The sequence below is a fragment of the Anguilla anguilla genome, chromosome 9 (genome assembly GCF_013347855.1).
Source record: "Anguilla anguilla isolate fAngAng1 chromosome 9, fAngAng1.pri, whole genome shotgun sequence".
In the NCBI taxonomy this organism is placed as follows: domain Eukaryota; kingdom Metazoa; phylum Chordata; class Actinopteri; order Anguilliformes; family Anguillidae; genus Anguilla; species Anguilla anguilla.
Window position 1 is genome coordinate 52,936,262 of NC_049209.1, and position 15,000 is coordinate 52,951,261.

Here is a 15,000-nt window from a genome sequence, read left to right on the forward strand (position 1 = left end):
AGCACACACACGCACACACGCGCACACACACACACACACACTCTGACCTGGTGCTGCCTCTCTCTGCAGCATCCTCATCTTCCTGGCTCTGAGACACAGCCGGACGGGGAGTCTGCCTGTCAACGAGATCTACAGATTCATGACCCAACACTTCCCCTACTTCAAGGTAAACCACACTACAGTCCCACAGAATGCACAGTGGAGCATTTGCATACTCGGTATTGTAACTAGTTCATCCTGGATATCAGCGTGTGCTTGCAAAATAACTAGTGTAATTTGCTTTAGTCAAAGTTAGCCACTCCAGATTTTAGAGTGGTCCAGACAGATTCATTAATTAATCTACAATAAATTCTGCCGGTTTTGCGTTATATAGCTAAACATCTAGCTGTTAGGTAGGACTGCGAAGGTGATGATCAATAACACGTACCCCAGCAAGATAGTTCTGAACACTAGAAATACTAAAATCATAGACAAAAAACGTAAAAAAACGTGGTCTACAAATTAGCTTCAAATGCAGTGCTTATGAGCCAGCTAATGTTAGCTAGCTTACACCCGAGCGGTGACAGCTCACTCACCTGGATAACTGTCCACCTCGCCACAAGTTCTGCTCAGTCTCGCTCCCGAGCCGATCCCCGTTAATTATCCTCCTCCCCTGTTTCCGGTACCTTGGACGCCTTGGAGGCTCAAAACGGTAACGCTGTGGTCCTTGTTTAGACGATTTTTTATATCGAACCTCGTTCGTCTCCACTGTGGGATTGATCTTTGTAGTTGTAGGCCTAGCTAAGTTCCGTTGTAGTTGTCTCGCGCTATGGACTCCCCTTACGCTACCTCACTTCCGGGTTTTGCACCTCAATTTAAGTTCTCAAGTGTCTGCTGACTTGGATATCCAGCTGTAATCATAAAGCATCGATCAAAATAAAATAAAGTTTGAGCTAAAAGTTGCTCATCCAAGCTCAAGCTTGGGCAGCTGAGCAAAAAAACAGAATCATCTCTGAAACGTGTTTGTGCGGGAGAAGCACTTCATATTAAGTTAAAATTAATGACAGGTGTTGATTGATCCAGGAGTCTGCCTCTGTGGCCTAAGGCATATTCTGTCTTGCTTAGAAAAAATTATTTCTTTCATATTCATACTTTCTCTTCTCTCATTTATTCCATGTGTTGGGAAAGTGCTGTTAGACTTCCTTTCAGCTTTGTGAGCTCTGCAAGAACTTAAAAATGTAAAAAAATAAAAAATAAAAAAAAGTATTTTGCCTGGATCATAAGAAATGTGTTCCTTACATTTTGCATTTCATTGCTGTGTTGTAAACATTTGCAGCAGTTATCCTAAGATACCAAAAGAGATGAAAAAACATTTCTCAGTAGCCCAAAGGAAAAACAACACACATGGGTAAAGAACAGCCTTATTAAAAAGAACCCCACCCCCCAGAGTGAATGGCTGCTGTTTTCCCCCCAAACCCTTGTGTTGGCACGCACAGTGACCCAGCCCCTAGAGAAAGAGCCCCGATGCTGGGAGCTGAGGCTCCCCTCCAAACTGCTGTAACGTGAGTCACTGGGGCTGGAGGGGGGAAGGATTCGGCTGACGGACATTTCATTAAACAGGACGGGAGGAATTCGAGGGAATTAGACCTGCTGCATCAACGTGACAGCCATGAGCGGGGGGGGGGGGGGGGAAGAAATCAGGGGGAGAGAGAGAGAGAGAGAGAGAGGGGAGGGGGGGGCAGGGGAGGGAGGGAAGGGAAGGGGGGGACAGGGGAGGGAGGGAAGGGAAGGGGGGGGACAGGGGAGGGAGGGAGGGATGGGGGGGAGAGAGAGATTTTTTAAATTGCCGTTTTACTGATGTTTCAATGTTGTTTTGGGGAGAGAAATAGAGACAGAGAGAGAGAGAGAGAGGAGAGACAGAGAGATGGACAGAGAGTGAGGGAAGGAGGGAGAGAGGGTGATAGAGAGCTCAGACTGCAGGCAGAGGGCATTGCACAGGCCGTCCTTCGGCACTTCCCCCACCCCCCTCTCAGCCACCAGCCACAGGTGCGTGTGACTCGATCACCATGGCAACGAGCCGAGAGCTCTCTGACCCTTGACCTGCCCCCCCCCCCCCTTCCGCAGACTGCCCCGGACGGCTGGAAGAACTCCGTACGCCACAACCTGTCGCTGAACAAGTGCTTTGAGAAGGTGGAGAAGCGGAGCGGGGGCGTGGCCGGGACCGGGGGCGGGGCCGGGGGCGGAGCCGGAGGCGTGACCGGGGGCGGGGCCGGGGGCGGGGCCTCCCGGAAGGGCTGCCTCTGGGCGCTGAACCCCGCCCGCGTGGAGAAGATGATGGAGGAGCTGCACAAGTGGCGCCGCAAAGACCCGCTGACCGTGCGCAAGAGCATGGCCCACCCAGGTTAGTACAGCACACAGGAGAGTAAGGCCCAGCCAGGTAAGTGCAGCCCAGCCAGGTTAGTACAGCCCAGCCAGGTGAGTGCAGCCCAGCCAGGAGAGTACAGCCCAGCCAGGTGAGTAGGCCTGGCCAGGTCAGAACAGCACACAGGTCAGTAACGCACACAAGACAGGTGAGCACAGCACACAGTGTGCGTTGTCTCTACGTTAAATATATGTTCTCTCAGCGTTAAATGAACATCAAATCTCCAGATTAAAGGGTGTTCCTCTCCCCCCAGAGGAGCTGGACTGCCTGCTCAGTGATTGGCCAGAGAGACGAAGGCTTGGCCCCTCCCACTTTCTGAGGGGGACCCCCGGTTTCCACAGACACCCCTTTCTGCCCCCGCCCGTGCCCACAGGGCCCAGCCATGCCCTGCGGCACACCCTCCAGGGTCCCACCGTGGGCCGCCGCTCCTCCCACCCCCCCCAGTCCCCTGGGTGCTTCACTTACCACCCCTCAAACAGACTGGAGCCCCCCCTCCCTGTCCACAGCACCCCGACCTACGGCGCCGCCCTGCTGGCCGATCCCTGTGGCTCCAGAAACGCCCTGGAGTTGCTGATGGAGGGGGCGCTGGGGAGTGATGTGGACACCCTGAAACCCAGCATCACACACCTGCCACTGCACGGTAATAATAACCCAGCATCACACACCTGCCACTGCACGGTAATAATAACCCAGCATCACTCACCTTCCACTGCACGGTAATAATAACCCAGCATCACTCACCTGCCACTGCACGGTAATAATAACCCAGCATCACTCACCTGCCACTGCACTGCAATAATAACCCAGCATCACTCACCTGCCACTGCACGGTAATAATGACCCAGCATCACTCACCTGCCACTGCACGGTAATAATAACCCAGCATCACACACCTGCCACTGCACGGTAATAATAACCCAGCATCACACACCTGCCACTGCACGGTAATAATAACCCAGCATCACACACCTGCCACTGCACGGTAATAATAACCCAGCATCACTCACCTGCCACTGCACGGTAATAATAACCCAGCATCACACACCTGCCACTGCACGGTAATAATAACCCAGCATCACTCACCTGCCACTGCACGGTAATAATAACCCAGCATCACACACCTGCCACTGCACGGTAATAATAACCCAGCATCACTCACCTGCCACTGCACAGTTATAATAACCCAGCATCACTCACCTGCCACTGCACGGTAATAATAACCCAGCATCACACACCTGCCACTGCACGGTAATAATAACCCAGCATCACACACCTGCCACTGCACGGTAATAATAACCCAGCATCACACACCTGCCACTGCACGGTAATAATAACCCAGCATCACACACCTGCCACTGCACGGTAATAATAACCCAGCATCACACACCTGCCACTGCACGGTAATAATAACCCAGCATCACACACCTGCCACTGCACGGTAATAATAACCCAGCATCACTCACCCACCACTGCACGGTAATAATAACCCAGCATCACACACCTGCCACTGCAAGGTAATAATAACCCAGCATCACTCACCTGCCACTGCAAGGTAATAATAACCCAGCATCACACACCTGCCACTGCATGGTAATAATAACCCAGCATCACTCACCTGCCACTGCACGGTAATAATAACCCAGAATCACTCACCTGCCACTGCACGGTAATAATAAGCCAGCATCACACACCTGCCACTGCACGGTAATAATAACCCAGCATCACACACCTGCCACTGCACGGTAATAATAACCCAGCATCACACACCTGCCACTGCACGGTAATAATAACCCAGCATCACACACCTGCCACTGCACTGCAATAATAACCCAGCATCACTCACCTGCCACTGCACGGTAATAATAACCCAGCATCACTCACCTGCCACTGCACGGTAATAATAACCCAGCATCACACACCTGCCACTGCACTGCAATAATCAAAATAACCCAGCATCACACACCTTCCACTGCATGGTAATAATAACCCAGCAACACTCACCTGCCACTGCACGGTAATAATAACCCAGCAACACTCACCTTCCACTGCACTGTAATAATCAAAATAACCCAGCATCACACACCTTCCACTGCATGGTAATAATAACCCAGCATCACACACCTTCCACTGCACGGTAATAATAACCCAGCATCACTCACCTGCCACTGCACGGTAATAATAACCCAGCAACACTCACCTTCCACTGCACTGTAATAATCAATATAACCCAGCATCACACACCTTCCCCTGCATGGTAATAATAATAATAATAATAATAATAATATTTGATTTGCAATACCAAACTGAAGAAGAAATGAATGAATATAATTAGGCAGTTGAGCACCACCTGGCTGCAGTGAGTCTGCTGGCCCTGTGACCCTCCAGGGGCGGAGTTTTGGAGTAAAAGGTGATTTTCTCACCTGACAGGTAAGCTGTGGGAGGAGGTGAGGGATGACAGTCTGGCTAAGGACTCCCCAGCGGCTGCCACGGCCTCTTCCCCCTGCCCCCCCACGCCCAGCCCCTCCCTGCTGGATGGTTACCGGGGCAACTGCCCCCCCCACGGCCAGCCCCTGTCTGCTGGACGGTTACCGGGGCAACTGCGCCTCCACATGGGAGAAGGAGGAGCAGACCCTGATGGACCTTGCGTGTCACCGCGACCTTTGACCCTTCAGAGGGCGGAGCCAGCAGCTTACCTGCCTCTGGAGACACGGCCATAGCACTGCTGTGAGAAAACTGACAGAGAGCTCTCTCTTTCCCACTATCTCCCTCTCTTCCCTCTCACTTTCCCACTATCTCCCTCTCTTTCCCTTTATCTCCCTCTCTTCCCTCTCTCGTTCCCTCCATCTCCCTCTCTTCCCTCTCTCTTTCCCACTATCTCCCTCTTTCCCTCTCTCCCCTTCTCTGCCCTCTCTCTTTAAGGACCCCTAACTGACTGAATCACCAAACGTCATCACGGCATCCAAAACTGGGGGCCCTTTTTGTATTTTTTTAATAATGTATTATTATTTTCTTTTTTATCATTATATCACAATTTTTTTAAACCAAAAACATTATATTGTGGTAGCCTTGTCTGTAACGTAGAAGTGGCAGTGTAAAGTAAGCAGGGTTGTTACCAATACAGAGGGGGTCAGTGACTGGCTGATACAAACAGGTCTCAGATCCAGTGGCTGCAGTAAACACATTCACCCACTAGATGTCAGTACAGTATTACATTGCATCTGACACACCTGCAAACGGTGCCACACTTACTGTTTTTTTCTTTTTTAACACAGGATGTCTGATAGCATTTACAGTTTTTTTACATGATGAAGTTCCCAGTATCAACAGAATTAAAATATCTCTACCGCTACACTGTGGATTCTACGCTAAACATCTGTCAGGGAGCTGACGCAAAGCTTTGCTTTTTACTCCTGAATTTCCGGTAATCATTAAGGCACTTAAAGATAATGATACACAGAACAAAATAGAAAATTTATAGCCTAATATTTATCATATTTTGTTCTTAGAAATGCATAAGATAACAATTAAAAAGAGATTAGTCAGTCGGATATGTGAGATCAGTCCAGCGCACTTGGTTATATGGAACCAGACTACTCAAAACCTGGACAAACGGTTGTTAACGGCTGACTCCGCCTGTTAGTTCCACTGTTTCTATGACATCCGCATGTTCTATAATACGTGTGACAAAAAGACACCAGGCAGTTTTTTTTCTCCAAAAAATCCACATATATATTTATATTTATTGTTTTTCTTTCTTTCCCAGACTGTCCAAAACTTTACATGTTTTTTTCATTGTTTTGTTTTAAAATAATTTTACAATAAACACATTTATCATAAATAAAGGTGCTACACTTTTTTTATAGACTAAAACATTATCCGTAAGAACGATTTTAGTTTCCCCCCCAGGTTGAAAACAAAGAAATCCACTCTTCTTTCTTTTTTTTCCTTTTTTTTTTAAAGTTGATTTTTCTTGAAAGAACATTTCCTACAGAGCAGTATGAATACGGGGATCGACACACGGTACGTCTTCGGAAAACAACGCGATCTGCGAGGTGTACTAACAGCCACACACGTCCTCTTCACCGGGATGTGATCAACAGACTCCTAGCTTAGTTCTACAAGCAGCATCGTTTAAATCTACCAGCTTTTTTTAAATATAAAATGCTAAAACAATATATTTAATTCCTCTGTTTTAACAGTAAAAAAGACAACACAAACCCAGACCAGGAATATTATTAAGGTTATTGTTTTTGTTTTATCTGATGATGATAATCGAACTTTTTTTTTCTTTTTTTCTTTGCTGAGGCTAGACGGATTCCTGGGCTTCCCTTTATAATCCCGTGCAGTGATTGGGTGCGTTCGTGTCGCGCGACTGAATGGCGATGAAGCGAATGCGGAACGTTCTCGAAACGCCTCTGCAACATTGCCACAACGTCACGCGTCGCTGCGGTGTTACAGCGACGTGACAGGAACGTTTCTGCAGCGTATATACGCCGCTTGTGCAACGTTACAGACAGTAATACATGTGCTTTCGTACTGCGTTAGAAGGAGATGTAGTCTAATCGTAAAAATGGAAACATCTTTTTTCCAACATATACAAACGTCAGGTTAAAACACTATAGTACATGGGTTGCGTCTGCTTGCATTTACTGCCTTGTGTAAATAGTTGCACACATCAAAAAATACAATTTTCTTGGATGTTTCGCAATGTACACTATACAGTAAATCACGTGGGAATGCACCAATATTTTTCCTTTTTTCCTAATAAATGTCATGTAAGAAAAGAGATATTCTTTATTCAAGATTTTCCCCAGCACTGCCTGTTCTATAAGGGGGTGTGACAGAACCTGGAGGACTCATACAGAACACCCCCACAACACACACACATGCACGCACACACAAACACACACACACACTCATACGCATGCACGCACACACACATTCATACGCATGCACACACACACGCACACACACAAGCACACACAAACGCTTAATAACTTTGTTTAAGAGCTTGTCAGTTTGGGTATAATAATGAGATGCGTCATGTCTGGACGTGGGAGAGTGATGCTTCATACAGAGCATGAAGGCGGAAGCGGTCCAACACTGACTCGCTGAAATGAATCATACGACCTTTGACCTTTTCTCTCCATATCAAAGCCACTGTGATTGGGTCACAGACAGTGAGCAGTGATTCACTCTCCTGTCAATCAGCTGGGACACAGATTGGGGTTTGCAAACTGAGTGTGTATGTGTGTGTGCATGTGTGTGTGTGTAAGTGTGTTTGTGTGTGTGTGCGTGTATCTGTGTGTGTGTCACAGCTGTATCACAACACACTAAATGTCCAACCAATCAGAATAAGAGCTCAGATGACCATCTCGCACCTGAACGCCACAGAGGTCACAAACTACACTGATGGAAAAAAAAATCTACAAAAAAGAAAAACCAGCAAGATTACTACTGCCCGTGTCGCACAGAATCTTGGCCCCCCGGAAACAGCAGATAGCGGAAGCCCTCAGTTCCCCCCTTCACTGCCTCCTCCATTTTTCAGGAAGTTTCCCCACCGTGACGCAGTGGAATGTTGGAGCGTTGCCAGGGGTTACTGTCACACTGCCACCTCAGAGGAAACAGAAGAGGCCTCTGGTCCGGAACCTCTGATGATGAGTGACTCTACGGAAACGGAAGCAGGTGACTCTGCCCCCCCCCCCCCGGCCCAGTGACGCGCGAGGACAGTGATGGTTTATATTTCAGTAACGGTAACCGCGACGCGCTGTCTCGAACCCGAACACGGCTGCCACCCGATGAGAGACGAGCGGAGGAGGAAGGAAGAGGAGGAGGAGGAGGAGGAGGAGGGGGTGACAGATCACACGGCCCTCTTTTAAACACGTTTTAAATCACGCGGGGAGCAGCCTTTTTCAAACACTGGCTCCCCTTCGCCCAGAAGAAGTTTACATTACGGAAAAAAGACAAAACTCCCTTCCTGACGGGACGCAGACGTAAGAAATCATCCTCTCGGTCCGTCCTGCCATTAATATTAATATTAATATTATTCTTTTTTTAAGGAAGGCACAGAATGATCTGGGTCACACAACCACTGGCACAGCCCAGGGAAGACCATCGCCTAGCAACCAGAAACCAGATACAACATACCCAAACAAACCCAGATCAGGTACGGGGCGATTTCCTGACATCAGTCAGTCTGGCGGCTGTCCCTGCGCTCGCTGGTCGGCCAGTGGTCGGCCGTTTTGATGGCTTTCGATCAGAAGCTGATGAAGCTGCACAGGGATCAGAAGCTGATGAAGCTGCACAGGCCGCTCGTCTGTCTGCTGCTCAGACGGAGCTCTGTGACGTCCCCCCGCGGCGCTAGCCTGCGTCGGAGAGGCGCGCGTTTCGCCCCCACACCGCAGAGACGGGGCCTAACAGCGTGCGCAGGCGACTGCAGCCGAATGCGAGCTGCGATCGGTGCTTCCGCTCACTGCAATAACCGGCCACTGTGGACGTGATGCGGCCACACCAACGCAGAACACACTGTGTTCACTCACAGGAGCCCTGCAATGGACATGAGCTCACTGTAACTGCACCTGTGGATTCTGTATTAAAAACATGCATACATGAACACTCTCTCTCTCTCTCTCTCTCTCTCTCTCTCTCTCACACACACACACACACACAGGCAGGCAGGCATTCATGCACACACACACACACACACACACACACACACACACAGGCAGGCATTCATGCACACACACACATGTACTCACACACAGACACACACACACACTTCTATCAAGCACACACACACACACACACACACACACACACACAGACGCACACACACACACACACACCCACACACACACACACACACACACACACACACCCACACACACACACGCACGGCCTGTCCCGGAGAGTCCCGAAGCCTGGTGAGTAAGTAAAGATGTGTGTGTTGCTCGTGGAATGCTGGTGTAAGTTGTGTGTGTGTAAGAAAGCGGTCCGTCTGAAAAAGCTGACCTGGCGCGACCCTCACAGTGTAGAAGGGGGACACACAAACAGCTCCGTGGTTCTCACCACGCTGTCTTTACCGGGGGGGGGGGGGGGGGGGGGGACAGCACATTCCTGTCACCTACAGTATCATTACTGAGCGTGGTACTAATTAGCTAGTCAGCTTCCTGTGGTTCCTCAGCTGCTGACAGGAAGCCAGTGTACGAACAGAGCGAACCTGTCGGCTCTCATCTGGTCTCTACGGCGACCGTGCGAGAAGTGATGTCATCAGCGTTCCTGATGGGGAGGGGGAGGGGTCAAAAAAAAAAAAGCAAAGCCTGCCACAGAACAGCTCGACCTGGATAGCTCCGAACCACAGACCCCCCCCCCCCTGCCGCCCCCCGGCAGGCTCTTTCTTTAGCAACAGGTTCTATTGGTATATCTGTTTTTGAGAGGCGTGTTAAAAGTGAACGGTATTCAAATCAGTCATTAACTTTCTTGGAATGATATATATATATATGATTGATTGACTACCAGGATAGAACTCGCTAAAACATTAGCAACAGAGAGCCAAAGCTGCATGAGCATCACTGCTAGCCCAGCTGTGCACTGGAACAGGAGGATGGTTTGTGTGTGAAACATCAACCGTGGCAAGAAAAAGCTCTTGTTATTGCTTTGACATTGTTCTGGGAGGATCTGGCTCACTTCCTGTTCCTGTATAACAGGATTTGGAGGGGGGTGGGGGTGGGGGTGAGGTGCACTGCCACCTTGGGGACATTTTTGCCAACCTACAGGTCAGTCAGCATGATGATTAGCGGGTCGAAGTGGGCGGAGTTACGGCCACAGCCCCGCCCCCTTCCAACCTGCAGAAACAGGGCTGGGGGGGCGGAGTGTCGCATGAGAAAGGGTGAGAGAAACGGGCCAATGGCAGTGTGGCAATGCAGACTATAATCCTTACAGAGTTCTCATCATAAACTGTCATACATATCGGTCTGGTGGAGGAGGTGTGGCCTGGCTGGGGGGGTGTGGTGTTTTTTGGGAGGTGCAGGGCAAGAGGGGGTTCTCCGATGACAGTATGGGGGTTTACTTGATGTCCTGGGAGAAGGGAGTGGTACTTGTGTGTGAGTCCACCAGTCTCCTGTTTGTGACCTGTTTGTCCATCCGTCTGTCCGTCTGTGAGGGGGGAGGGGAGGGCGGAGGGGGGAGGGGCACCTCGGGCCCCTAGGGGCCCCCGCTGTAGGAGTAGTCGGCCTTGTTGTGCATCACCAGCTTGTTGTCCACGAAGTAGAAGCTGTCGGACTGCGTCTCGTAAGGATGCAGGATCATCTCACGCACTGTGGAAGAAGGAGGAGCAGAGGTCAGCTCCTGTGATGTCACAATGCCAGAGTTCTGTGTGAGGTCACAATGCCAGAGTTCTGTGTGAGGTCACAATGCCAGGTAACTCTGTGAGGTCACAATGTAGGTTATACCCCCCCCCCCCCGCTCCCTGGTTTCTGCTACTTCAAACACCTCCACATTCCCAGAAACTATATAAAAACAGAGCACAGCTTGCATACCCAGACAATGAATATATTACTCAAGAAGGTGCTCAATCTTTCAGTTTTATGAGAGAAAGAATGTTCTTCTTAATTCAGTTAAAACAGAAGTGAGAATTATTAACATTTCAGTCAGATTTTGGGTGGAGTGAGGGATGCTGGGTAGAGCAAGTCTACAAGTCTCAGAGACTGTGTAGAATGGGAGGAGCTACGTGCATTGGGATTGGCCTATTCCACTCTGAATGGAGTGGGAGGAGCTAAGAGCAGTGGGAGGGGCTCGGTGCAGCGGGCTGTACGCGTGGGACCGGGTTGGGGGCGGGGCTTACTGATGTCCTCGGATAAGGGCGGGAACTCGTAGATGTGCTCGCAGGTGTTCTTGCTGCTGGGGATGCAGAAGCCGAACTCGAAGTCGAAGCTCTTCAGCAGCTGCTCGCGGAAGTAGTGCCGCTCGATCATACGGAAGTTATTGATGGGCATGTCGCCGACCGTGAACTCCACGCTGTCCGTGGGGGCGGGGGGAGGGGAAAGGAGCGTTAAAAAACACAAAACACACAAAACTCAAACGAGAAGAACCATATGGTCCATTTCTTAGCTTAACCCAGTCTGCTGTTTGCTGTCTAGTGATCGAGCAGAGACTTTAAGTCAAGGTGACTTATAGCCAGAGCGTTTAACATGGCGAGCAAACACCGGCTTCACGTTAGCGTTAGCGTTAGCCTAGCCATGTCATCCATTTAAACAGAAACAAGTATGAAAAAAAAGAAGATCACCCCCATTTATCATGAGCATATCACGGACCGTGACGCGACTCCTGTTTCTGTCACGCTGTAAATTAAATCAGTTTAGCGCTGATGGTGATATCTCAGAGGAGATGAGAGAGAGAGGGAGGGAGGGACAGAGGGAGAGTGGGTGATCAAGCTGCATCTGGGCGGGGGGGGGGGGGGCAACACCCCACGGCAGCAGCTGCAGCTCCTGTCAGGCCGACAGCCCTGCCCCGCCTCTCACAAGGAGATGAAAGGATGTAAGAGAGAGGAGTGCCTTCCTCATCAATATTCATGAGGGCCTGCCTGCACAAGCACAAGTCAGATTAGGAGGAGCTAGGTAGAATGGGTGGGGCTAGAGACAGCATGAGCCAAAAGTGCTCGAGTGGAGTGGGAGGGGCTCAGTCGAGTGGGAGGGGCTCAGTCGAGTGGGAGGGGCTAGATCGAGTGGGAGGGGCAATGTAGAGTGGGCATGGCGGGAGTGTAGGGGCAGGGGCTAGATAGAGTGGGAGGGGCTGAGTGTAGTGGGAGGGGCTTGAGACAGTATGAGTCACAGAAGATGGAGTTGAGTGGGAAGGGCTCAGTAGAGTAGCAGGGGCTGAACTTAGTGGGAGGGGCTTTACAGAGTGGGAGGGGCCTACTGTAGTGAGCCGACGGGATTGGCCGAGACTTACGTGGCTCCGACCTGGCGCAGCCGCAGGAAGGCGGGGGTGAACTGGTAGCGCACGAAGCGGCCGGCGTTGGGGTCCAGGTCCCGCTTCTCCCCGGACTTATCTGGGGTGGGGGGGGGGGGGGGGGGGGCAGCACCACGCGGTACGCTATCAATATTACATCATTACATGTTACATTTTTTAAAAAAAACATTACGTCACTGTCTGTCAAACCAAGTAACATTACATCATTGCAGGTTACAGCGTCACATACCTGGAGGATGCTATATCAACATTTTAAGTTCATTATGACGATGATTATTATCATTATTATAAAGGTTATGAGGTTCTGGTGGGAGTGTGAGATGGGAGAATTGATGTGAGGCAGATGGGGGATTATGGGGGATGGGGCAGAGTAGGGGGTGGTGAGGGGTAGTGTGGGGTAGGGTGAGGTGAGGTGGGAGGGCTCACCAGTTGCTGGGGGTTTGGTAATCTCGAATAACACCGTCCCCGTCTCCATGTCCCGAATCTTAAACCTAGTGAAGTCGATGTTGTACACGTTCTCCTCCGGACCGCACAGGTAATCTGCAGACAAGAAACAAGAAAGAGAACTCAAACACACTGTGACCTGTATACATGCAGGTATAAAGCAGTTTAAAAGCCTGCTACATAATTCTGTGTTACAGGAGAGATGTGTGATGCCTGCTGACGGACACACAGACCAGAGCGCTATTTTTACCCTTTAATCCCCCCCCTGCTGCCCCCCCCCCGGCTGCCCCCCCACCCCCAAGCACAGAAGTGACACAGCAGATCACCGCACGCTGTCTGGCGCTAACATGCTGCTGACGGCGGCTTAGCATCCCCCCTCCTGTAGACACGCTTCCTGCCCTCGTCCTTTCCTCACACCCCCGTCCCCCACCCCCCGTCCCCCACCCTCACACCCCCCGTCCCCCACCCCCCATCCCCCACCCCCACACCCCCCGTCCCCCACCCCCACAACCCCACCCTCGCCCCAGCATAGCGTACAGTACACCCTGCATCTCAAACAGTCATTTTATCCTCCACCCCCCCAAAAAAAAAACCTCCAACAAATGCCATTTTCAATTTCCCTTGCCAGGGACAGGTGCATGCTGGGTAGTCGCTAATGGCTGTATTCCAGCATGCACTGCTGAGACCCCCCCCCCCCCCCCAGGGTCACGGGGGCTGAGGAGGTGAGACACGTGGAGCGTGTCCTGAGTGGGCCCAGCTCTGGCCCCGCCCCCTCTTGCTTAGCCCCGCCCCCTTGTGAGATTAGGCCTAAAGAGGCTTACGCCTGCCTCAGAGTCAGGCAGGAGGGAGGGGCAGACCAGGTCACCATCATCACCGTGGAAACCACCCCAACTGACGTAACTGCCACAGCTTTCACACTGAAGCCAGCATTGCCATGGAAACCGCCATAGCTGTCATAACTGCAGAGTCTCCTCACCCTAAAACCGTTTCTGATCTCCTGAGGCCATCCTGCAGGTCAGAGCAGGTATTCCCACTGTCCGGTTTTAAATGAGAGACTCCGCCCCTCATTCAGAAATGAGCCAATATGAAACTAAAATGCTTCTTTATCCCGCGTCAAACAGCTGCCCAACATGCCCTGTCACTAATGCAGTGTGTAAGCAGTGTGTAAGCAGTGTGTAAGCAGTGTGTATGCAGTGTGTATGCAGTGTGTAAGCAGTGTGCAAGCAGTGTGTATGCAGTGTGTAAGCAGTGTGTATGCAGTGTGTAAGCAGTGTGTAAGCAGTGTGTATGCAGTGTGTAAGCAGTGTGTAAGCAGTGTGTATGCAGTGTGTAAGCAGTGTGTATGCAGTGTGTAAGCAGTGTGTATGCAGTGTGTAAGCAGTGTGTATGCAGTGTGTAAGCAGTGTGGCGTTGGCTGCCCTGAGTCTCGTGTGATTTCGCTCACTGTCGGGTAAAGCAGTGAGAGAGTCGACACGATAGCGGATACACCACCAAACGGGAACAATCCGGATTCCCCTCTCTCCCCGGCAACAGTAGCCAGGGCGGTTCCTGCCTGAGTGCTTCACTTCTCTATGACTGCAGCATGCCACTCCTGTCACCTTTACAGAAACACTGTCCCTTACAGTAAACGCGTCGCTAGCTGCCTCTGGGCAGACACACCCACCAAAAACGGAAGCCAATATATCAGGGGCTGGTACTAAAATGCTGTGAAACTTCTGCAGCAGACGCAGAATTCAGAGAAGATGCTCTTCGGTGAAACAGGAGCTGACGTCTGGCCCCAAGAGGCCTGTGCAGAAGGCCAGAGACTTTTTAACACATTAAAAACACAAAAGAGAACATTAGCCTTCCCTCTCCTTCCACAGTACAGAATGTTACGATCCTTAGCGGCTAGCAACACTTGTGCTATCAGATTCTCACACCAACCCCCCCCCCCCCCCTTCGTCCCCATCACAGCCACCACCACCACTACCCCCCCCCACCACCCTCATAGCCTTTGTTCCTGTCATTATGTCATGGTCCCCACAAGATTCAGGTCCCCACGAGGTTCAGGTCCCCACGAGGTTCTGGTCCCCACGAGTTTCACACATTCAGTGTGAGTCCCCCTGCAGACACACCGCTCCCTCCACAGGGTGCAGACTGCTGCCCCAGACACTTAAAAAATCATTTTAATACTCTTTCATAAGCCA

General features: G+C 50.7%; 1 protein-coding gene and 1 long non-coding RNA gene across 2 annotated transcripts in view; both read right to left on the reverse strand.

The window, feature by feature from the left end:
• LOC118236191 overlaps positions 1-878 on the reverse strand; it is a 9,054-nt gene extending 8,176 nt beyond the window's left edge. The window contains exons 1-2 of the long non-coding RNA XR_004766999.1: positions 576-878; positions 48-116 (exon numbers count right to left, since the gene is read on the reverse strand). This is a non-coding gene — a long non-coding RNA (uncharacterized LOC118236191). The remainder of the gene's footprint in view (positions 1-47; positions 117-575) is intronic.
• Positions 879-10,456: 9,578 nt separating this feature from the next.
• Positions 10,457-15,000, reverse strand: part of unc119b (unc-119 homolog b (C. elegans)) — a 24,029-nt gene continuing 19,485 nt past the window's right edge. The window contains exons 2-5 of the mRNA XM_035434794.1: positions 12,797-12,910; positions 12,350-12,449; positions 11,244-11,416; positions 10,457-10,716 (exon numbers count right to left, since the gene is read on the reverse strand). Of these exons, the coding sequence (XP_035290685.1) occupies positions 10,604-10,716; positions 11,244-11,416; positions 12,350-12,449; positions 12,797-12,910 (500 nt within the window). The 3' untranslated portion in view covers positions 10,457-10,603. The remainder of the gene's footprint in view (positions 10,717-11,243; positions 11,417-12,349; positions 12,450-12,796; positions 12,911-15,000) is intronic.